The 24,534-nt window shown below is 37.9% G+C and overlaps 2 protein-coding genes across 4 annotated transcripts; both read right to left on the minus strand.

Annotated features, from left to right (window-relative positions):
- Positions 1 to 1,280: 1,280 nt before the first annotated feature.
- Positions 1,281 to 15,190, minus strand: LOC143877362 (DNA photolyase). Its single transcript, XM_077379367.1, has 14 exons — positions 14,662 to 15,190; positions 13,157 to 13,290; positions 12,867 to 13,016; positions 12,665 to 12,776; positions 12,133 to 12,484; positions 8,640 to 8,853; positions 8,367 to 8,456; positions 6,756 to 7,011; positions 6,510 to 6,622; positions 4,960 to 5,058; positions 4,666 to 4,713; positions 1,809 to 1,919; positions 1,608 to 1,698; positions 1,281 to 1,507 (listed from the first exon to the last, which is right to left on the minus strand). Exons 1-14 carry the CDS (start codon positions 14,903 to 14,905, stop codon positions 1,416 to 1,418), a joined length of 2,106 nt encoding a protein of 701 aa, XP_077235482.1. The 5' UTR covers positions 14,906 to 15,190; the 3' UTR covers positions 1,281 to 1,415.
- Positions 15,191 to 15,826: 636 nt separating this feature from the next.
- Positions 15,827 to 23,473, minus strand: LOC143877363 (uncharacterized). 3 transcript variants are annotated; one of them, XM_077379369.1, is made up of 5 exons: positions 23,314 to 23,428; positions 22,604 to 22,635; positions 17,390 to 17,563; positions 16,648 to 16,918; positions 15,827 to 16,540 (listed from the first exon to the last, which is right to left on the minus strand). In XM_077379369.1, the coding sequence occupies exons 3-5, from the start codon at positions 17,556 to 17,558 to the stop codon at positions 16,219 to 16,221; spliced, it is 762 nt and encodes a 253-aa protein (XP_077235484.1). In that variant the 5' UTR covers positions 17,559 to 17,563; positions 22,604 to 22,635; positions 23,314 to 23,428; the 3' UTR covers positions 15,827 to 16,218. The 3 variants fall into 3 exon arrangements, with proteins under 3 accessions (XP_077235484.1, XP_077235483.1, XP_077235485.1); XM_077379368.1 differs by lacking the exon at positions 22,604 to 22,635 and having other exon boundaries at positions 23,314 to 23,473; XM_077379370.1 differs by lacking the exon at positions 22,604 to 22,635 and having other exon boundaries at positions 23,249 to 23,385.
- Between the last annotated feature and the right edge of the window lie 1,061 nt (positions 23,474 to 24,534).

Here is a 24,534-nt window from a genome sequence, read left to right on the forward strand (position 1 = left end):
GGCCAAAGCTTTGAAATGCAAGGTATTTAATTGCTATAAAAATTTCATCTATAAAGTAATTAATAATGAGATTAGATAAAACTGACATGGTGCCAAGGTTATTTAAAACTTTACAAATGTGAACTTTCTTTTAGTTACTGAATATCTTATGTTGTATATAAATGTACATTTCTCTGTGTCCATTAAATGGCTTAAAAATATAAATTTCTTTTCCATCAAATTGCCAAAAAATATAAATTTCTTAAAAATATAAGTTTGATGGAAAAGAGATTTATATATTTTCATATGAAAAAGGGTTCCTACACACTTGTTCGTGTAGATACAGTGGGGGCCCGCATTGTTTGGGTGATCCAAACCATTCATCTGAAAGGCCCTCACATAGATAGGGTGTTCACAAAAAATCAGATCCATAGGATCATCCCAACCCTACGATTTGTGGAGGTAAAATGGAAGTGTATAAACCTTCACAAATTAGTCCATTTTTTGCTTCCACAGTTTGAATGGTTAGGATGATCCTATGGATCTGATTTTTTGTGGACACGGTTGTAAGGAACCACCCGCATTTTCCCATAATATATAGTCTAGACACAGTTGTAAGGACTTTAACAGTACATAATTTCCTAACTACACAAACACAAATGGTTTCATAAGATTTTAAGTAGCCTGGAGGCATGCACATGACACCAGGTGCGTTGCCATTGAATTATAGATTGATCGGTGGTGAAAAGCCAAGAAAGATGACACAAAGAGAGCAGAAAATAACAGATTTAGAATGGAAGTGGGCAAAGATATGTAGGCCCTCAGATCAAGACTAACGTTGCACCCAAATGAATGTGGTTAACTCTGTAATCATATGATTGAGTTTGGTAAAAATAAACCCAAGTTGCACCCATAGGCCCAATGGTAACCCCCAGGTCGTAAGTTATTGTGATTCAATAGAAAGACTTATTTAAGCATCTACGATATTTAATCATCAAATGAGTGGGGTTAACTCTGTAATCATATGATTAAGTTTGCTAAAAATAAACCCAAGTTGCACCCGTACGGCCAATGGTAACCCCCAGGTCGTAAGTTATTGTGATTCAAGAGAAAGACTTATTTAAGCATCTACAATTGTTAATTATCAAATAAATGGGGTTAACTTTGTCATCATGTGATTAAGTTTACCAATGGTAACCCCCAGGAGTGCGTAGTAGAGGTGCTTCTTTCTAGTAAGGTGCTTCAAGGTTATCAAATTTTAGAGAAAATTTTAGTAAACAGACAAGCAGAACGGCACCACGTTTCAAGGTCAAAGACGGTTATTGAACCTAGTACCCATTGCTCTCGTACAATTTCCCCGCCTTTTCCATTAATTTCTCTTAAATTTTACGGTGCCCAGCAATCCGGCAGTAAACAAATATGCCATTAAAATGCTTTCAATTGGAAAGAAGCTTACTTTCGGTGGTCATTGTCCACTCACGTATGATGGAATTCACTTCCTCTGGTTGCTCGTCGTGGGGGCAATGGCCTGAAGTAATAGAACATCAAACCCATGAACTCAATAGACTCAAGTAGAAGAAAAACAAACTTAAGATAGAACAGGAAAACAAATGTCTGCACACCCATACCTGCGTCCAATTCTCTGATTGTGACCTTGCCGCAATGCTCCCTAAGCATGGACAGTCTTGACTTTGATTTCGAAAGTGGATCCTTCGTTCCCTGGTTTTATTAAGAAAATGTAAGCCTAAAAACAAACCAATCTATGCTTGTTGACAGCAGTAACTACCCATTCTCTATGAAACTTAAGTTTTTTTCTGCGTTCACTTTACCTGTAAAACCAAGACGTTTCCTCCAAATGCGTCCAAGAGATAATTAAGTGGAATTGAAAGGCTCAAATTGAATACAGTTTCAAGAACCACTAGCACACCGGGATCATATGACTACAATGCATGTTAAGGAATGCACAAACAATGAATGCATGCAACCATTTTTTTCACACTTTAATCCGGCAACGAGAAGAGTACCTTGTCCATTTTAGGGAAATTATGATGATAGTTGGTTCATTCTAAACACTAACGACCATATCAAAAAATAATAATAATAATAAATTGCAACTTCCAATGTGAATTTAGAGTAGTCAGCAATAAACTCTACACAATATTAGTTTAGGATTTAAAAAAAAGGAAAATTTGGAGGCACAATTGATGGTACAGATGGCATGAACAGAAATTTCACCCATATCAGTTTGTAACTTTGTATTGGCCAACGATCCATAGCATTTCAGACCATTATTAAGTTTCTCCGACATGCACATAGATAGGAACTTCTCTACCCATATACATACATACATGTGTGTGAAGAAAGTGTTCCTGAGCTCGAGCACAAAAACACATGTGGCCCCCCATTTTTTGGGGGATCCAAAGCATTCATTTGGAAGGCCCTTCCATGGATAGGGTGTGTACCAAGAATCAGCCCTATAGGATCATCCTAACCCTGCCATTTGTGGAAGGAAAAAATGGGCAGAAACATGGACACACAGTGTCTGTCCATTTTCCCCTCCACATTTGATCGGGTTAGGATGATCATATAGGGCTGATTTTTGGTACACACCCTATCCATGGAAAGGCCTTCCAAATGAATGCTTTGGATCCCCCAAAAAATGTGGGGCCACATGTGTTTTTTAGCTTGAGGTCAGATAAGCTTATCTGAGCTCGAGCTCAAGAACACCTCTCTCTCTCTCTCTCTCTCTCTCTCTCTCTCTATATATATATATATATATATATATATATATATATATATATATATATATATATATATATAGAGAGAGAGAGAGAGAGAGATAACTGTTGGTGCGCTTAAGTTCACCATTTTTTTGGTGCACTTAAGTTGTTATAACGCCTCCCATTCGTTTAAATGTTTGGGTCCCGCTTAAGCGCACTAATGAGAGGCGTTATAACAACTTAAGCGGACCAAAAAAATGGTGCGCTTAAGCTCACCAACAGTTTTCTCATATATATATATATATAGGGAAATGATTTCAGCAATCCAGTGTTTTGATAAACATGCGCTCCCTTGTTTGTCATGTAGTATTTAAAGGGTTTTAAGAGCTTTTTGAGAACCGTAATATCCTCTGACATCCCTTTAAATACTACACGACAAACAAGTGGAGCGCATGTTTATCAAAACACTGGAGCACAGAAATCATTTCCCTTATATATATATATATGAGAAAACATTTCCTACACACTTGTGTAGATAAGTTACCTATACACTAGCTTAAAATACAGTGGGGGCCCACATTGTTTGGGTGATCCAAACCATTCATTTGAATGGTCCTCACAGAGATAGGGTGTCCACAAAAAATCAGATCCATAGGATCATCCCAACCCTACGATTTGTGGAGGTAAAATGGACGTGTATAATAAACCTTCACAAATTAGTCCATTTTTTGCCTCCATAGTTTGAATGGTTGGGATGATCCTATGGATCTGATTTTTTGTGGACACCCTATCTATGTGAGGACCATTCAAATGAATGGTTTGGATCACCCAAATAATGTGGGCCCCCACTGTATTTTAAGCTAGTGTGTAGGTAACTTACCTACACGAGTGTGTAGGAAATGTTTTCTCTCTCTCTCTCTCTCTCTCTCTCTCTCTCTCTATATATATATATATATATATATATATATATATATATGAGGAAAGTGTCTCTAGTCTCTCCCCCAGATAAGCTTATCTACTCCTCCCTTTAAAAAAACACAGTGGGCCCACGCTGTTTGGATGATCCAAAGCATTCATTTGATGGGTCCTAACATAGATAGGGTGTGCCCAAAAAATCAGCACCAAAGGGTCATCCTAGAACTTCATTTTGTTGGGCACACCGTGTCCAAAATGGACGCATATAAAGGTGGACGTTTATATGTGTCCATTCTGGGTACCACAAGGCACCACAAAACGAAGTTCTAGGATGACCCTTTGGTGCTGATTTTTTGGGCACACCCTATCTATGTTAGGACCTATCAAATGAATGCTTTGGATCATCCAAACAGCGTGGGCCCACTGTGTTTTTTTAAAGGGAGGAGTAGATAAGCTTATCTAGGGGAGAGACTAGAGACACTTTCCTCTCTCTCTCTCTCTCTCTCTCTATATATATATATATATATATATATGAGAAAACATTTCCTACACACTTGTGTAGGTAAGTTACCTACGCACTACCTTAAAATACAGTGGGGGCCCACATTGTTTGGGTGATCCAAACAATTCATTTGAATGGTCCTCACATAGATAGGGTGTCCACAAAAAATCAGATCCATAGGATCATCCCAACCCTATGATTTGTGGAGGTAAAATGGACGTGTATAAACCTTCACAAATTAGTCCATTTTTTGTCTCCATAGTTTGAATGGTTAGGATGATCCTATGGATCTGATTTTTTGTAGACACCCTATCTATGTGAGGACCATTCAAATGAATTGTTTGGATCACCCAAACAATGTGGGCCCCCACTGTATTTTAAGGTAGTGCGTAGGTAACTTACCTACACAAGTGTGTAGGAAATGTTCTCTCTCTCTCTCTCTCTCTCTCTCTCTCTCTCTCTCTCTCTCTCTATATATATATATATATATATATATATATATATATATATATATATATATATATATATTGCATTTATAATTGAGGATACAGCTCTTAGTATCTCATTGACAAGCCAATCATCAGCTCGCTCTGTATTCTGCAAGATAAATGGTAACATGAAAAGCTCATCTCTTTCCCGAGAATACTACGAACAACATCGAGAAAGAATAGATCAGACCAATAGAGTAATGCCCTGTTCGTTTGGGATTATGACAACTGATTGACATCCCCCGATCCGATTATTGGACCCAAAATTACATTAATTATGGATCCAATAATCGGATTGGATGTGGCAATCGGTTGCCACAGTCCCAAACAAACAGTGCCTAAGAGATGAATTTACGTTGGGGTAGCAATTCTTCAGTATGTTCCCAGCTCTTAACCTCAAGTACAGCAACAGGAGTCGTGCACCTAGCCATGCAGCCCCCGAAGTTTGACCTGCCTGAAACATTTTTCAAACAAATACTTCCAGATGTTATGTATTCTTAGAAAGAACAATCCGTACATATAAAATTGAACAAGCTTCATATCTTTGTGATTTCACGTAAAAAAATTACTTCTAGGCCATGTTTGGCAACCGTGATTTTTTTTCTTTGTCATGGAATATTAACTTGAAGTATTGAGAGACGGGTGGGGAGAGTGGGAGAATTGAGAGGGCATGAGTGAGGAGATGATGCGAAGTAAGTGACATAAAAATAAGGAATAATAAAATTCTTTTGAATAGAAATTTTCTTTTCCCTATTTTTATGCCACATCTCACCTTCTCATTCATGCCCTCTCCATTCTCTTCCTCCCTCACCCTCCTTGCTCTTCTCACACCACTTGATAAACCAATATCCGATGGGAAAAACTTTCATGGCTGCCAAACATGGACATAAGGAATATGTATGTTCCACATGGAAGAATGTTTTAGAACACAGAGCCAGGAAAGAATATTGGGTGTTTTTTGAAAGGTTATGATTTTACGGTTTTTATTATCATTTTCTTCAAAAATATATCGCCCAAAAGTATTAGGTTTCAATTCTAATCAATGGCTGCCGACAGAATAATTGTGAAAAATATTCAATCTCCGAAAACCTCACCTCTAAAATCCCAAATACTTTTTAGATCTAAAATGAGACTGGTTTGGTTCATAAAGCAGGTTTATACATTCCTTACAGGCAGCGTTTTATTTGAAATGTTCGTATAGGCAGCTTAAACATTAGAATATGTCAAAGTTGAAAAAAGAAAAGAGGAAAACAAGTTAAGTCACAGTTCCACCCTCGCAGATGGTCCTTTGAGGCTTACGCTTCAGGCTTGAGGCATATTGAATCATACATTTTATGTGACTCAGTACAATTCAGGGTTTTGAGGCATACATGCCAAAGCATACAGGTATATAGGGGTGTTCATTATTCGGTTATAACCGAATAACCGAACCGAACCGAATTGGTTTGGTCGGTTCGGTTCGGTTTTTTTCCTTTTCGGTTCGGTTTGGGTTATTTTTTTTGGAAATTCGGTTATTCGGTTTTGGTTTTGGTTATCTCATTAAAAAAAAACGGTTAACCGAATAAACCGAAATTATGATAAAAACCATTATTCTTTTCAAAAAAAAGTGCTATATGGGCACTCCGTAGGATGATCAAAACCGTTTGATTGATGACAACTTAATTTGGTTGTGCTCAAAAAATCATTTCGATAGGATGATCCTAGCCCTCCGATCCAAACCGAGATTTTGCTTTTTCCCTCTTTTTCTCCTACTATTCGGTTATTCGGTTATAACCAAATTCTTAATCGGTTCGGTTTCGGTTCAGTTTTTAGAAATTTCGGTTCGGTTATCGAAATTTGATAACTGAAATTATTTCGGTTATCAAATGCGGTCGGAGAGTTCGAACAGAATTAAGGTTGACTTACTTCAGTGAATTGAACAGAAGAATAGCCCGGTGTGACCGAACCAGCAGAGTTGATTAGAACAATGGACTTCGCCAGGGCAGGCCAAAGACCAGCTACAATAGCAACAAAATAGCCTGGGAAACAACAATGGGTAAGCATTAGTTAAAGTAGAAAGAATAAAAATTTAGTGTAATACATGGAATGAAAACTTGAGAAAACAAATTCAGTTATCAAGGAATGGAGAATTCAGGCAGTCTCAGGAATTACCGCCAATTGAGTTCCCAACAAGATGGACCGGCTCACCAACAACATCAACAATAAAATCTCTCAACAATTCTGCCCACACAAACTCTTTATACACAATATTTGGCTTTTCTGATTTTCCAAATCCTAAGAGTGTAATTGCCCAAACTCGATTCCCACCATCAGCTATGCCAGATACATTGTCACGGAAATGCTCCAAGAAGGCTCCAAAACCATGAACGAGAAGAACAGCAGGACCTTCATTGCCAACTGCCGTGTACTGAAAGTAGAAGAACTCTTAGTGCAAGTGAAATCACAACAGTCTACATGTTACACTTGGTCAAAAGAATAATCTATAAATCTTAACACATAAAAAAAATCTCCTCATAAAGTAGGAATTAACAAATCTAATCAGCTGATTACGTCAATTAGCTCCTTCTCATCCGTGTCTTCCCACTGATTGAAGCAACTCATTTCTGATTCTTTCCCAGCCATTCCATCTGGCTAAACAGTTAATCCCTCTAGGTTAAATTTCTTAAGATCCCTCTCAGTGCTAAGTATTTGTAAAAAAATTGTTCATCTTAAGGTCTTAGAGATATATGCCAAGAAACATGATGAGGTGATATTTGACAAACAGGCATTGCTGATTAAAGCAACAGAATTTTTTTTTTAAAATGTTTTTTTGAATGGCAACAATTTTTATTTTTATTTTTTTAAAGTAAACCTTATTTATGACATTGTTGTCGTTGTTGGTCCAATTACGAGAGCAAATCCTTACTGAACTTTTTAATTATTGACATATTTAGTGGCAGGTATCAAATAAAATTATAAAAGCAAAATAACTAAGCATCCGTGTGAAATTTCACAAAAAACACAAGTTGGAACACTCAAGGATTTTGTTTTTGTAGCTATAGTTACAAATCTGCTCACAACAATTTAAATCAAATCCGACCATCAGGAAAGATAGCATAAATCAGTGATTAGGAAAATGGTTGTTAATCTATAACTTTTTTATTATTTGTGGTAACAAAAGAGACTTTTTTTTAATGATACGGTAACAAGAGACTTTATTAATATAGAAAAACAATACTAGATTAAACTATAGTTGCACATATCTTCCAGTTAGGGTGCCCCGCCAGATTTATATCTCATGATACCTGGGCAATTCAGGTCATAAAATGGCTTTTTTCTACTACTCGTTCCTACTCCCACTCCCACTTCAGGCAACTAAGGATTAAACATCTTAAGTGCCAGGCCGTAAGTAGTGTAAAAGGAGGATAGCTAATTTATGATGACTTTGACAGATATCTTTTTGATTCTTAATGCATATTGGAAGATGATATCGCAGATAGATTGGCATGCCAAAATTTCATCAAGCAGCATCGGCAATACCTTTTAATCATTGACCATAGCTTTTGGAACTATATGAATGAATTAGAACATTTAGTTTCTTAAGCACTAGTTTAGTCATTCCTTGAGTGAAGGAAAAGGGTAAAGAATGGTTTGATGTAATGATGCAAGAAAAGAAAACAAGAAAGAACTCCACATAGAAAAAAATGAGAGTAATAAACCATTATTAAATTCCTTTAAATAGACTTGAATCACCAATTTCATAAACAACTTCACATTAAATACCTGAATCAGATATCCTTTCCATCTCCATATCCTAATAGGATATTTCCCTTCATTGCTTATCTGGCTTTTTAAAGCCATAAGCCAATACCACTGCCACAAATAATCAGTTGCAACATTAAATGAAGGCTTGACATTGGAAAATAATGTGGAAATTAAACCATGGTGTGGTGAAAGATATAGTTCTAAAACAAAATGGATAAATAATCAAATGATCTAAGCAGCACCGATATAAAGCACCTCACTCCTTCCTCAATAATGTTCTCTCACATGTACCTCCATTGAGGTGACACCATCAACTGCCGCGGCAACAGTGGCTGCTGAGTATCCAAATGGAGATAGAAAGCCTGCGTTACGTTCTTTCTCATATTTGATAGCTTCATAATGTACTCTCCTCCTGGATACAATGCCAAGATAAAGTGCAGAACCAAATAGAGCACCAAATGAAGCTCCATCCCTGCTTTCAGAACTACGCAACTTTTCGTGCACCCTGTCACCGTACCAAGCAGAAAAGACCATTTTTAAAGCTCCAAAATATATGTAATTGACTTCTCAATCATAGTTTTGATCCTGTTAATTTTCCCCCTTTACAATTTTAGTGATAACAATGCATCTGCCCAAGTTGTGAATATTTGTGAAGAGTCTTTCAAGAGAAACAATTGAATGGAGAAGTGGGTTTCATGTTCCATTCCAAAATAAAACGTGGTATTTTTTTTCTTTTTTAACAGATACGAAAAAAAAAAGAGAAAATGGTTATCATGATGATAAGATTTTGAATGTTACTTCTTTTAGACAGTATATGTTCTATCCAATTCTATTTATAACGAAACTACTATTGATTCTTAAGACATTCGAGTATTCTCATACATTGAAAAAAAAAACAATATAAAACTAGTAGCTTGTAGAAAAATTTAGAGAAAATAAAACTTAACCAAGGGTGAATGTAAATGAAGAGACAACTTCCTTCTTGGTGTGTATCATGGTGAATTGGTAATAATAAGTGCTGCATTGGTAATTCCATCTATAATTGCTACCCATGGGTGTTCTGGGGTACATGTGAATCACACTTTTGCGTCTTTCCGCTTAGCAACCATAGTCGAAGTGGTAATCACAAAAGAAGAAAGAATAAGAACAGGGAGAAACAGTGTACCATATCTTCCTTCATTGTAAAACAGCAAGGTATGTATGGAGCAGGGGTCTTTGTAGATTCGGAATATCTTGGGTTTTCCCTTCTAAGCTTTCGAAGCTTTTAGAAGGATAGACTTTGGCACTATGCCGGAGTAAAGGGAAGATTCTATGGAATATGATCCTGCTAGCCGTAATCTGGATACTTTGGAAAGAGAGAAATGCACGGGTGTCTAGAGGATTGGTGAAATCCACACACTTTCTTTTCATAAAGGTAATTGCTCTCACAATTGCTTGGGCTAGAGCCTTGCCAAGCTTTCGATTTGTTACAGCTCTTGACCTATGGCACGGTTGATCAATTGTTTGTAATTTCAGGGAGGAAAGCCCGATTGTTTCTCAGGCAAGGGAGCCACCTAGTAGTGGATTTTTATTTTTATTTTTTTTGAATGGCAGCACTGAAATGTTAAAGTTGAACTTTGATGGATCAAGTTTGGGTAACCTGGGACCGGCACGGATAGGTCTTCTAAGAAATGAGGATGGCAACACTATGTGGGCATTTTCAGGCCCTATTGGGATTACAGACTCCAATGAGGCCGAGTTGAGGGTGGCGCCAAAGCATAATGATGTTGGAGAAAGATTATTTGGATAAAGTTAAAATAGAGGGAGACTATTTAAATGTGATTAAATGGTTAGAGGGTAGATCATCTCCTCCTTCGAAATTTGCTAGATGGATTGATAAAATATCAGATTGGGTGACGGTTCCTCTATCACATATCATCATGTAAGGAGGTTGGCGGCCGATAGATTAGCAAGGGAAGGTTGGCCCAGGGCGGATCTAGAAATCTTTGATTTTCTTCCCCCTTGAGGTGTATGTTCCTTGCTTTGTTTTGGGTGCTTATGTAGCTTAGATCATCTCGATTGCCAGGGTCTCCCCGTTTTCTCTTTTTTATCATTAATATAATTCTTTGTCATTCAAAAAAAAAATAACAGAAAAAGAAGAGCAACCCAAACAGTGATGACCCTACATGTCAAAACTACTATCCATCCAATATGATTTATGTGGGAATGGGACTGTTGTTTTCAGGTTTGCTATTCCTTGCAAGTACCGATTACTCTACAGGTCAATTGTCTCAAGTCAACTACCACCCATCCTGTAAGGATTAGCAGGAGAAGGAGGTGGATTTTGATGTTTGGAGTTCCTTGCTATTTTTGGTGGAACCATTTAGAATATTAATTGTTGTTTTGTTTAGGCGTTCTTGGTTTATGTGAAAAAAAAGGAGCAGACACTGAACTTCCTTCTAGAATGATCTCTCTAGCTGGAACTTGAGGGAGATAAATGGCTGTACCTACTTTTATATTCATCGGATGTCCATGTCCAATGAGTTGTTTCAAACAAATTAGAAACCAGGAATGCTTTCTAGGACAAATATAACTTGAGCTCCATCCAGAAATTCATTTAACAGTGTGAGATCTGAGCTCATGTCTTGGAACAAGAATTTATGAAGTAGATTGTAATCTGAATTGATTCCAGGTTAACTGCCCAGTTTAACCCAGTTTAGAATTTTCTGAAGGCAGTATCATTTGGCCATCCTATTTTCTTAGTTGTGTGTGAAGGCTGTATCATATAGCCAACCTATTTTTCTGAAGACAGTATCATTTGGCCAACAAATTTTTCTTAGTATCATTGGTCCAAGTTATGTGCCCAGTGTAGGATTTTCCGAAGGCAGTATCATTTGGCCAACCTATTTTTCTTAGTATCATTGGTCCAAGTTAACTACCCAGTGTAGGATTTTCAAAAGGCAATATCACTGGCCAACCTTATTTTCTTAGTTGTGTGTGAGTGTTGGCTATTTGTTTAATCACCAAAATAACCATGACATAATACATCCATGAATATAAGCAGCAGCTTCTGCGCATATCCAGTCTATATGGGAATGAAGCCCACTCTTTGAAATCAGAACCTAAGGGAGTTGTCCCAAAATTTATTTTCACATTGTAGGGAAAGTTGCCCTATTTCCCACATAGCTAATTTAAGGTGGGAAGCAAAATAGGAAACAAGATTTTAGGGTTTATAAGGTTTTCTAAACCCATGGCACTTTTAACCTACAACCTAGAGTGGGAAGAAAGTGTGGCGGCAAGACAAGGGCGTGAGAACGTGAGAAACAGAGAGAAAAGGAAAGAGAAAGAGAGAAAGTGAGAGAGAAGGGTGATTCTTCTCAGGTTTTTCTCTTGGGATTTTTCTTGGGTTACTCTGTGTACGGTATTGGTTGAGAGGGCAAGGAAAGGGTTGTGGGTTTGTGGGTTTGGGTTAATCCATTGTAATCCTTGTATATTGTTTTTCTCATAGTGTCATAGTGGATGATCGTTGTCTCATCCGTGGAAGTAGGCATCGTGGCCAAAGCACGTCATTCTAGGTGTTCATCTTGTGGCTTGCTTGTTTCTACTTTTCTGTTTATTTGTGAACGGATTTGCCTGGCTGATTTTCTCAACACACATAAACTTATCAACAAAATGTCCTTAAATTTGATATAAAAAAAAAATCACCTAAGTTGAAGATATGCAATAGAAATGAAGCCTCCAGCTGAGTAAAGATCTTAAACTAAGCCAGAGGCAAATGTCAAATGAGCAAGGAATCATCACATACTCTTGCCAGTCATCTCTAGCCGTCCCCTCCAGATATCTCAAGTAAGCAGCTAATGCATTCAGGACAAGATTAGTTCCACCTCCCACTAGATTTTCTTTTCTTGACAGGAAAGCAGAATTTTCCAGCCTCTTCCTTTGGGTAGTTCCGGGAGTCAAAATGATTTGATTACTTTTTCCCAAGCTTGAATTTTCAAAACCTTCAATTGGATCACTTGTCATTCCAGCTTCACTGATCTGCTCCTTCCTTAATATGGTTTCAGATGAAATTGCCTTGATTGAAGTCCAATTCTCATCTAATTTTCCTGGATTTCCATTCATGTATCTCTTCACATCATCAAAAGTAGGTAGGGTACCTATAGCATAAAGCAATCATTACAGTTAATAATGATTATTTCCCTATTATTGCATGAAAATTTGATAAGAAAATTGGAATATAATGATATTCAATCTTAAAACTGTGGAAGGAATACCATTCAAAAAAAAAAAACTGCAGAAGGAATACAATTTGAATTTTAAATAACTTGGATGCGTACCTCTGTCTAATGGAATAAGCAACCGAGGTAAGGTCGGGGATACAAGCGGTGTGGTCAATGAGAATCGCAGCTTTTGGAAATCACGGTATGATGCAGGTAGCTCCTTCAAGTTCTAAGTAGACATTCATATTTATGAAGGGGTTACACATCCATGGGGCTGACAGCATATTCAGGTGACTGAACAACAACTGAAATGAACTACCTTGATATCATAAAATGGAGTTTGCCAAAACAAAAACTGAGGGCTTCCCCACGAAAAAGGTACAGTTGATAAAGATTCTTCAACAATATCGATGATCCTACGAAGATAATACTCTACCTCCTCTTCTGCAAATATATGGGTTGCTTTCACCTGTTTCAATCCTAGGTGATGAGTTCAACCAGGCGACTAGTATATATGAAGTTCTGCTCATACATAGACAATAGAATGGCTCATTTGCATGCAATTATAGCTTCAGTTTTAAATATCAAAAGTAACCTATGTGTGACGACCTCTTTTATAAGTTTCAATATGACATCTTCTGCACTCCCAAACCCAATCAGCAAATCAGACCCTTGGTCCTTCAGTGAATTTCTTAAATCTTTCAGGGCAAACAGAACCAGTTCTAGCATTTCATCAGGGAAATCTGCGAAAAGTAAAAAAATTCAAACAAAGCATATGACAGTTGACAGTACAATTTTATCATGTGAATGAGAACATAAAGCTTATACAATAGTGTACAGTTCAAATAAAGAGAATAGACCAAATTTATCAGACCTAGTCAACAAAATATTCAGTGCCCTTTAGGCGAGAAAAAACATATACATTTGTGGTTCGTTGGACAATTCAAAAGGACCAAGCCTACAAGCGGGTTTTTTAGGCTTGAAGGTCAAGTTTCAAGCTAACCAGGATGCAGATGTATAATACAATCACCATGAGAACAGGATAAATATCCAATAAACTATTAAGCTTAATAGTTATTTAGCAAATTACAGAAAGGATTCAATAAGACACTCTGAACAGCATTGTTTGGAAACAATGTCGTCCATGTTTCTGAAAACACATTCAGTGCTGGATGTCTCATAGTTAACAGAAACACATTTAACTGAACTATCAACATGGTCAATGATTCAGATGGTAGCTGCAATCCAATAAGGTTTTAAACTTTAAACAGAATCAGGCCAAGAAACTATCACAATCTTTGATTTCATATCTACAGGAAACCCTCTACAGTTTGTCTCAAATGGGCACAATTTCCCCTTTTTTTTAAAATGCTGATGTAATAAATGATAATCCTGGTGACCCTAAGACCCCGGTTTAATATATTAAAATCAATAAAATCATGGAGAAGTACTTAAATAGATCAAGGATACATTGCATGCGCTAGCCATGAACTCTCTCAATGATGTTATCGGATACACTTGTGACCTAAAGCAGGACAGTAGACTTAAATAGAACATGGTGGCCGGTCAAATAGAAAACCATAACCACATATTTACATGGCACATTATAAAGTAAAAAGACAATGCGACACTGAGTAGTGAATAGCCAACAATTCCAGTCAGTCCCTTAAAATGTTAAATGGATGTTAGTACAAACTTCATTTAATTCTCGAATTTTCTACTTCTAATCACACACTATACGCTTCAACAAGCACTCTGTTTTTCAAATTTCTGCTTTCCAAGTATGATTCATTCCATCTAACACATCAAAATGATGTCTTTTGAGTTTCTTTCTTATCAATTGAAGTTTTGATGTACTTTGAGTTTCTTTCTTATCAATTGGAGTTTTAAGAGTCTTCCAGAAGTCATGAACTAAATAGATTGTCTCAATTAAGGCCATGGAACTAGATTTCGCCTAGGAAAGAAACATTTAAAACCTAAATTTACTCAATCCTTACTCTAAGCCCAGTTTCATCAATTTATCTTACAGTGAATCGATAATTCACCGCATTAGGGTTTACTTCATATTCGACCTTGCTGATTGAACAACAAAGCAATCACAACAATCAACTTACGGGAGAGGATGCGATGATCAAAGACATAAAAAGGAACGACCGTCCGATACCGAGATGCGGCTACAAGGCCAGGATGATCATCGGTCCGTAGATCCTGCTTGAACCAAACCAATGCCACGTCGCTGCTGTTTTTCACTTCTTCTCGCCTCTCGGCCACCGTCATGGTCATGGCTCCTCGTGGGGCCGGGAAAAAAGAACGTCTTTTGGGGGAAGGGTGAATGCGCGGGCACAGAACGAGCGTCATGGTGGAGAGATGGCCTAGTGGAGATGATATCCATTAACTGAGTGTGGGGTTTTATACAATCTAGGGTTTTTTTTTTTTTTAATTTTTACATTGTCGCTGGGGCAGAAATTTGTGGAAGAGAAAAAAAGGAGGGAAGGGAAGGGATTTCGTTTTGTTATTTTTCGCATGGAGATTTGTGATTTTGTGGTGTGAGGGCTTTTGTTGAGGAGACGAATGCACCACGACAGCAGAGAGTGAGAGTTCTAGAGGGGACGCACAGTGCGCAGGATAGAAAAGAGAGACGAGAGAGGTAGAAAAGTGGTTAAAAACTTAAAACCTAAAAGTGGGGTTTGAGCGTATTACGCACCGTGCGTAGGTTTGTGTGAGAAGGGCTTTTGTTTAAAAAAAAGGAGCGGGGAAGATATATTTTGAACGTCGGAATCGCATGAATCGCCGTCGTAGACTCGGCCGTACTCCTCGGGAACTCAGTTCCTCGTTTCCCAGGCGAGGGAGCGAGGCGGAGAGGATTAATCGCCCTCGATTTATCGCCCGGGTGGAAAGTGGTAGTTAGGCTAATACTACACTATACATAGCCAATCCCTAGAAGGATTTATTCAAGATTATGTTATCCAACCAAGGACTTATAACCCCCGGCGGAGAAACAGTTGCAGTAATACAGATTTAAGAGAAAGGGAGCTGATACTTATACATGCCTCTACTTCTCATTCTCGGTTTCATAGGCAAGGCAAAATGGGCCTGAAAATAATGCTCTTTCCAAATTACCTCATTTTGAGGCTACATGTGCCACTTTGGAATTGATCGATTTTGTTAGCCGGAGGGCTTTTTTCTTCTTCTTTTTCTCTCCAAGCAAATTTGCTAGAGTTATCATTACATAAGTAACTAAACGAGAAAGAAAAATAAAAGAATGGACAGGAATTCAAATTGGAAGCTGAAATTTTCTTAGCTCAAATTCATTTTAAAGTTGCTTGTAAATGGGGAGGAATTTGCATTTTGCAATATAACTCTTTTTCACTGTTGAGTTACACTTTTAAGTCAGCACCTTTTCTCATTTCCCCTCACATACAAGCTATCAACTGCCAATCAGGTAAGATCAAAATACTAACAATATCAGGACAGGCTAACACTCCCTTCTATTGATATTGGCAACCCTCAGCAAGGTACAGGTACAGATGTTATTCTAAAATGAAAGATTTAGCTTCCATACTTGAATGATAAGGCAGTTGTTGGTCCGAACGGCAACAAAGCACCCAAGCATGCTGAAGCCTGAAAAATAATCACAAGTATTCTGCTACCAATGAAAACTCGAGGTCTTTTCATCTGCGATGGCGATGTTTGGATTTCTTTTCTTTCTTTTTATTATCCAGAGACTTGTCCTTTTCCGATCTGTGGCCATCCTTTGAATGACGCTTCTCTGAGCTCACTCCATCCACTTTCTTGACCTTGTTCCTAACACGAGGAAGCATACTTTCTGCTGCAGGTTGATGAGATTTCAGGAAAGAAGGCTTTTCTGGCCCAAAAACACGCTGTTCCCATTCCTCCACCACCCTCATATCGGAACTCTGGGATGAAGAAGGAAGAAGATAAGGGCCTGGTTCGTCCATCCTTGAGCCTATGGCACCTCTACCCCTCTTTACTCTGCAATGAGTACAACTTTCTTCTTAGCTTAAGCACTTTGAAAGCAATGCGGGAGCAGAATGACACAATCATGCACAACGATACACACTGAGAAACTCACTGATTACCTTGAGTGCAGAAATTCTTCGACCTCTTCATCCCTCAAACCGCCGTCCCCACCGGAGTAGCAGTCTTCATTTCCACGCTTGCTTGATGTGCATAAACCCGAAGCATCTTTGTCAAATTCCTCGCACCTTGGAGTTCTTTCTGAGGTGTCACCATGATGCCTGTCGCTCCTATCTCTGTTCTGATCTCTTGATCTACCCATCAGCCTATTGTCTAGCTCAAGCTCTTTCTGTCGAACTCGCCACATTTCATTAACTTCTACAGCTCGATTTGCTGAAAAGAGGAACTGATTTTAGAAGCATCAACCAAGAAGAAACAGAAGGCAGCAAGCAAGAAGAAGAGAAGAAAATATAATCCTCCCCAGACCCCGCAATGGCAGGAGCCTCATGCACTGGGCCGCCCTTTATGGAGAAATGAACAAATCATGACATAGTTGTTCAGAGGATGACACTGGTACTAGATAAGGAAAAACAGCACTGATTCTAGGTATGGCAGGATATACATATGATGAATACATGTAAGAGTTTGTTAGCAGTTTGCACTGGGAAAAAAAAAAAAACTAGAGATCTTTACATGACTGGTATGTTTAATCTGGATGTCAACAGTTTGATTAAGAAATAGTACAAGTTTGTAAGTAATATAGATGGCTCTAGCTTCATTGACAAGGTATCAGCCATTTTTTTGGGAAACTTTTACAAATTACTTATAATAGCCTTAAGATAGGGATTATGATACAGCACTTACCTTGTTGCACCCCAAGAACAGTTGCAGTAAGAAAACGTGAGTTGGGTCGACCTCTAACTTTGGGCTGGAGAAGGTAAGCATGAACGCCTTCTTTTTCAGCTTGTAGCCGCAGTTTTGATGCCTCTTGCATCAGTAATGCAGAGATGCGATTCTCTGTCTCCAAATCCATTGACCCTATACAAAAGCAATATAAGTCTGCCAGGTAAGTTGAGTAATGAATAAGCAAAACTCGTGAACAAAGATAAAAACAATGAACATTTGTTTTGCATTTATCTTGTCTTCACCAATCTACCCTAGTCTTTGTTTACATGTTACGAGTCCCTTTATTTCACTAGGTCTTTTAATCTGTTACCATGCAGGCCTGCACTGCAAAAAAACCCAACCTACCCTCCCCAAATAAAACCAATGGTTGACATGGTCGCATAGGACAATTGTGATGGCCACATGATGCCAAAAAACTTCATGCTCGTGTGATGCAAGCAAAGTTCATGAACAAGTCTAGTTCAAAGAAATGATGTTTCAAGAGGAGAAGAAAAGTCGACTGAGATCCAAAAGTGCGCCCAAAGGCATCCAAAAGAGCATGCTAACATCAATAGTGGGCCCTACAAGACTCCATTCATCATGAAAATTGATCTAGGGGACTGATGGTTAGGATTTAAACTACGATTTTAAGGTGTTTTGGGCCTACAAATGTATGAAGTTTTAATGTACTTTTCAAGAGGTTAATGAATAGTGAAAAGTTTTTTCCAATAAAAAAATAGTGGTGAGTTTTCACTTTGGGTTTTGGGCTTTACCCTTCTTTGATCATGTTTTGAACAAATTTCTTATCATTTGATCTCTCTCTAGTGTTGTTTGTGAAGATCTATTGGGTTGTTCGTGTGATTCTTCAGTTCTTTAGAAAGAGTTTCACTTTTGGTGGATTCTTAGTATTTTACCTGCATCAAATTGGTATCATAGCAAGTTCCATTTAGAAAAACAATTGTGGATTCATGTGGTTGGCATCGAAGAATGTTATTTGTCTACATGAAAGGCTTGATCGGGCAGAGCAAATTCTCCAAAGTGAATTGCAAAGGCTAGATTCTCTCATGTAGGCTGTGGGATTCACTGGGTGGAGGGAAATTGGGAAGCACAGAATATGTTGAGAAGGAATTGAAGTGGGGCTCAAGTGCATGAAGTTCAACATTAAGCTCAAGATGATTGAGACCAAGGAAGAAATTATGATGAGGATCAATTTGTTCGAGCGCAACAACGGATTCAAGACTCTGGAATACAAGTAGGAAGACCCAAATCCCATGATAAAATTGTGTGTAGAAGTTTCTATACATGGAGACAATTCTCTTATCAAAGATCAAAGTAGAGTGTCTGTTGATTCAAAAGATACTCTTATCACCTCCAAAGAACATCAATGAACAAAAATGACTATCGAAAAAAGTGTTCATTAGGAGGAAAGATACGTCATCTTATTATTGGAGAATTCGATGAAAAAATTCTTTTGAGCGAGATGGTAGATAAATTACAATTGAAAGAAAAGCACTCTCAACCATATAAGACAAAATGGTTCATGAAGGGAGATGGGGTACTTTTAACCACTTGTTGCTTAGTTTCATACTTACATTCTCTATTGGACCCAAGTAAAAAGAGAAACTACGGTGTGATGCGTACCGATGGATGGGTATCATATATTTCTCGGGAGACCATGGCAATATGATTGGGATTCAATCTGCAGTGTGTAGGGAACAGAAAAATACAGATCTCAACCTATGGGGAAAAGAAAATGCATTGCTCTGTAAAGGATGGTGAAAGAATAACACTTTCACCCATGATGGAAGATTTAAAACCCAAGCCTTGTAAAGTGGCTGATTTTTTTCTTAGTTTGCAAAAGATCATAGAAGATAGCAATGAACAGGGAAATGAGTGTGTGTTAGATAGTAAGGATGTTCAATCAAAACTTCCTAAGACTCTAGTATTATTTGAGAATTCCATTACTTACCATGAATTTTGATATTTCAAGAGTAAACGAATTCGGTCCAATCTCGAAAAATAGTAAATCATATCTGAAAATTTTGAGATTCTTTTCAAGAATGACGAGAGGTAGTTAATGTGGAATGAATGCAATGCTCAAACGTTTGAAGAAAAATCTTGCAACTACACGTCATTGCCATGGAAAATCAGGTTCATAATGGTAAGTTGGGGTCCGTGAAGATTTCAGATGCTATTCATCGGAGACTATGCATGGAAGTGGAGTGAAATAATTTTGGAAAGAGGCCCTAAGAAGAAGATCAGAGCTAGGTTGGAGGCTACTCATAAACGGTATAACAAAGACATTTAATTCTAGTGTATAAGCTGGACAAGAATCTACACAAATGAAAGAAAAACATAGACTCATAACCTATTTAGGTGCTATCCAAGAGGAAAAAAAAACTATGTTTTCCACTATTAGCATATATCAAATGTGGGGTTGCAACATTTCTTTTTAGAGTTATCACAAGAGAATGGACCTAGTAAAGCATTACATGAAGGTGCATAAGCCAAAGTTTTGAAGGTTAGAAATGAAGTTGGTTAGCAATTAAAAAGTGTATCTGTTTTGAATTGGATACAGCATGGATATGATGTGTAAGAAGTACCATTATCTGATATGTGTCAGACATCAGAACTCAATCAAATATTGGTGTCTGGGTAACACACATGTTAGCATTTTGGTCATTTCTAAAGCACCAAAAAGAGTGATACAAGGCAATGTCTTGAGGCCTGAAACATTCTGTGATTACAATCAAAATAGAACAATGTATGGGAGTAGGATAATCATAAACCCTTGGATAAGTTAGAAACCTAGGATGACAGAACAAGGGCATCTTCCTATGGGTTATGGTAGTTGCTAGTTAATTTTAAAGCCCACTTGCCTTGGGAATATAACCATAAACCACTTCAAAGAAGGGGGCATCTGACCAATTTAGTAACAATTCATCATGGTGCAGCCAACTCGAAAGGCAGGTTGAATTTCAATCTAAACTTGCTAAAATCCTAATCTAGACAAAAGGAAACTAATAAGTATTGTACTTTTGTTGATATGACGCAAGTCACTACCAACAAGTAGGAGAACTGGAGTTTTCAAATAAAGTAATACACTCTAATTAACTAGTGAGAAATGGGCAAGGTGATGAGGCCAAGAAAGGAAAAGGGTGAGTAAAAGGAATGTGGTAAAGGAAAGAAATACATAACCTATAATTGAAGACATGGAAGGATTATATTAGGACATACTAATGTTCAGATTGGGCAGCAATGTTTTGGATATATATATATATATATGGTATCTGAGCTTTTCTGAGCTAGAGACTCTGAATAGGATGGGTGCCTATGTTGTTTGGGTTATGTTAGATATTGGTTCTATAGGACCTAACATAGATAGGGTGTCCTAAGAAATCATCTCCATAGGATCATGGGAAACGTTGATTTGTGGAGGTTTAAAATGGACGGCTAGAAAATGGGTCCATTTTGTGCCTATACAGATCGAATAGTTAGGATGATTGTATGGAGATGGTTTCTTACTAACACCCTATCTATGTCAAGTGCTATGGAATTAATGGGTTGGATGAGTCAAACAACATGGGAGATGGTGTATTTATAGTGGCTAGCTCAGATACGGCTTATATATGTACATATGAGGAAAGTGTTTCTAGTCGGTCGGCTAGAGAACCTTCTCTAGTCCACCGACCAAAAAACACAGTGGGCCCACATTATTTGGATAATCCAAAACATTCATTTGTTAGGCCCTGGCATAGATAGGGTGTGCCCAAAAAATCAGCTGCAGAGGATCATCCTAACCCTTTGATTTGTGGAGGTTGAAAATGGACAGATTTGTGGAGTTTATACCCGTCCATTTTAACCTCCAAAAATTGAAGGGTTAGGATGATCCTATGGAGATAATTTTTTAGGCACATCCTATCTATGTCAAGGCCCATCAAATGAATGCTTTGGATCATCAAAACAATGTGGGCTCACTGTGTTTTTAACCTCCACTGTCCATTTTTAACCTCCACAAATCGAAGGGCTAGGATGATCCTATGCAACTGAATTTTTGGGCACACCCTATCTATGCCAGGGCCCATCAAATGAATGCTTTGGATCATCCAAACAACATGGGCCCACTGTGTTTTTGGTCGGCGGACTAGAGAAGGTTTTCTAGCCGACCGACTAGAAACACGTTCCTCACACACACACAGACTTTGCAAATATCAAACTGTGCCTCTTGATTTTAGGAATGCAGCGAGATGTTGAACTTGCATATGTTTCAGATGAAAGACAATTAAGTTTGATAACAACAAAAGAAAAACAGATCTTTGAGTGAAGTGGGGTGCATTGCAGATGGAGAGAGAGTAAAATTTCCACACACCTACAATTTAATCAGCAAAAGTAAATGAGATCCCAAATCCTAATTCAAGACATCGATGCTTGTGACTGACCAAACTATCAAAAACACCATTCATGTCTCAATGGATGTTGGTTCCGGAGTAGAACCTCATATGGAAACTTCGCCATACTATAATCCCCACAACCTGTGCTGAGCAAGACTACTTTCAATCTTTCAACAATCAACTAGTGTGAATCTAAAATCTTGCGCAAGGACCTTGGCCTCTTATGAGGAAAGAGAGCTAATGTCAGTCATAAAGGATCAAAGAGGCATAATCAATGTGGTCCACCGCATTCACCCAGTTCAAACTCTTCCCTCGAGATTAACAGCTCAGCAACACCCACTCAAATAGATGCCGGTGTCCAGGTACAATCTTTACCAATTCACAGAGGCAATGCATGTCCAAAATTGATGATAAATAGGGGCCCAGGAAAAATATATACACCTCATTTGGTATGATATTGTTGTAAGAGAATATTGTGTGAATCATTCAAGAGAGAGAGAGAGATTATTTTAGAAGCAAAGCATTTCCTTTATTTATTTATTTTTGTGATTGTATTGTCTTTTCTTCTACCCATCTTTTATAAGAGAATAAAACACAAAAAAAATGCACATTTCCAGATTAAATTATTGCATTCAATTTCCAAATTAAATTATTGCATTCAATCATCTTTGATCATCAGCGAAAGTGTCTTCGTTCCATCTTTATAATCATCAGATTCTTATAAAACAGAAGAACATAACCAAAAAGCAGTCAAAGCATAACAAATTCACAGCTGCATAAAAAATGCACTTTTTCATCCCACCTATCTAGAATCTTGAGGAGCGCAGAGCACACCTGTGAAATTGATTAAAATTCCCCAATTACGAATATGAAAATGAAATTTAAAGGGAGCACATAAAAAGGGCGCGTGAATCTTTACTAAAAACCACAGAAACAGTAATTATAAGGGGGAAACACAAACACCAGAACACCGATGACCGATACAGGTTGGATCAAACTTGGATAAGGTAGTACATCAAGAACCCTAGGGTTCGGATATAAAAAGGATTGAAATTTATTCGGTAGATGAATCCAGGAATCATGCCCTAATTTACAGCGTCTAATTAATTACTTTCGGCTCATATTAGCAAGCAAATGGAAATTAAATTCAACAATGAAGGCAAGAAATAAAAATTATTCAAGCAAGAAGATGTCAATTCAACGCACATGTATCCATTAAATGAGAAAAGAAGAACGGAATTTCTGCAAAAAACACGAAATCTCAAGTATATATGGCGTAAGAGATGGACATATAAAAGATAGGAGAGAATACATGAAACCAGATGAGAGTTTTGGATTAAAAATACAACCTAAAAATTCTAGAAGGAAAAGAAAATCAGAGAAAATATGTGAAATTTAGGTGATATTCGTTCAGAAAATAGATTTTGGGAAGAGACAATCGTCTTACCTCTAAACCCTAAAACAAATAAAGCGCTGGGAATTTCGGAAAGAGAACGATAAAAGAAAAGGTACCAGGTCTCGTTCGTCTCCGTCAATCTCCGTCAATTGTCACCATTCCCCGCTTCCCTCTCTTCTCCTCTCTTGGGTTAATGATAAACTAGTGTCTATTGGGTTAAGAAAACCCACCGTTCCCACCGTGGTTAGAAAACAAAAATTACCGTGGTTTTTAATAAGGGAGATGATAAAGTCGTAACCACGGTAGTGTAGGATAATTCACACCCCTTATAACGTGAATTGTCGGTTGTGGCAGTCGGCAGAAATAAATGGCTCAAACTAGTAGCGAGTAGGTACCTCCCATGCCTTGTAGCAGAGCCCACTCTAAATTTATGGGCGATACCATAGTGTTAAAACTCCCTCATGTCATTAGACTCTCCCGAGTGAACCCCTTCTCACTCTCGCTTTCTGTATTTTGCCCTACATAGTCAATAAAAATTTATTTGACTCTTCATAGTTATGACCGCGTCAACTGAGTACTCGATTGCGTCTTGCCGAATCGACTAGGATTTCCTTCGCTAAAATTCCGCACATTTTTAAATATTGGCTGATGCGATGAGCTACATCTCCTTTGTCCCCTCTAAAAAAGAGAAGTAAAAGATAACAATAGTTAGGGCTGTTTAAATTTATGGGTGATTGATCTAGGTTAATTTCCATAGAATTCCAGAGATGGAGTTTCCAAAATACCTTGCATGTTGGGAAATTCAAACTATTCTTGAGAAGAGGCATTGCGCACAACGTCACGGTTCCATTAAATATTAGAAAAATTACATTTACACCCCCTCTAGTTTCTGACACATTCAACTCTAATCCTGACTTTCAAAACGTGACAAGTACACCCCCTAAGGTTTTAAAACGTAACAAGTACACCCCCTCCGTCAGCGACCAGTCAGTTTAACCTGACGGAAAGACTGAAACTAAGAATGGTTAATATTTTTAAGGACAGAAATACCCTCATTTGCAGAGGGATTAGGGTTAAGCCATTTCCCACGGCCGCTGTCACCATCTCCGCCCACCGCCGTCACTTCCACCACAGACAATGAAACCCCACCCCATGGCTACATCAAACCCACATTTCAAGAAAAAAACATTGATAAAAACAAAACAAAAATCCCTAAAATGTTAGAGTTTATGTGCAAAAATCATGATGATAGTGTGAATGAAGACAAATAACACTCCTAAATCGAGGGTTTATGTTGATAAATAAACAAGGGTTTGTCAAACCCTAAATTTTCAGTT

The sequence above is a fragment of the Tasmannia lanceolata genome, unplaced genomic scaffold, assembly GCF_043159265.1.
Source record: "Tasmannia lanceolata isolate RefF3 unplaced genomic scaffold, GAP_Taslan_0.1 ptg000005l, whole genome shotgun sequence".
Lineage (NCBI taxonomy): Eukaryota > Viridiplantae > Streptophyta > Magnoliopsida > Canellales > Winteraceae > Tasmannia > Tasmannia lanceolata.

Bases quoted from the DNA above. Each gene is read 5' to 3' on its own strand.
- LOC143877362 (XM_077379367.1), bottom strand. From the start codon at position 14,905: ATGACGCTCGTTCTGTGCCCGCGCATTCACCCTTCCCCCAAAAGACGT. The intron at 13,291-14,661 runs GTAAGTTGATTG...TACTTTTCGCAG, and splicing joins TGATCATCGCATCCTCTCCC to ATTTCCCTGATGAAATGCTA. The intron at 12,485-12,664 runs GTACGCATCCAA...TTTATGCTATAG, and splicing joins GCTTATTCCATTAGACAGAG to GTACCCTACCTACTTTTGAT.
- LOC143877363 (XM_077379368.1), bottom strand. From the start codon at position 17,558: ATGGATTTGGAGACAGAGAATCGCATCTCTGCATTACTGATGCAAGAG. The intron at 16,919-17,389 runs GTAAGTGCTGTA...TCCTCTTTTCAG, and splicing joins TGTTCTTGGGGTGCAACAAG to CAAATCGAGCTGTAGAAGTT. The intron at 16,541-16,647 runs GTAATCAGTGAG...TACTCATTGCAG, and splicing joins GAAGAATTTCTGCACTCAAG to AGTAAAGAGGGGTAGAGGTG.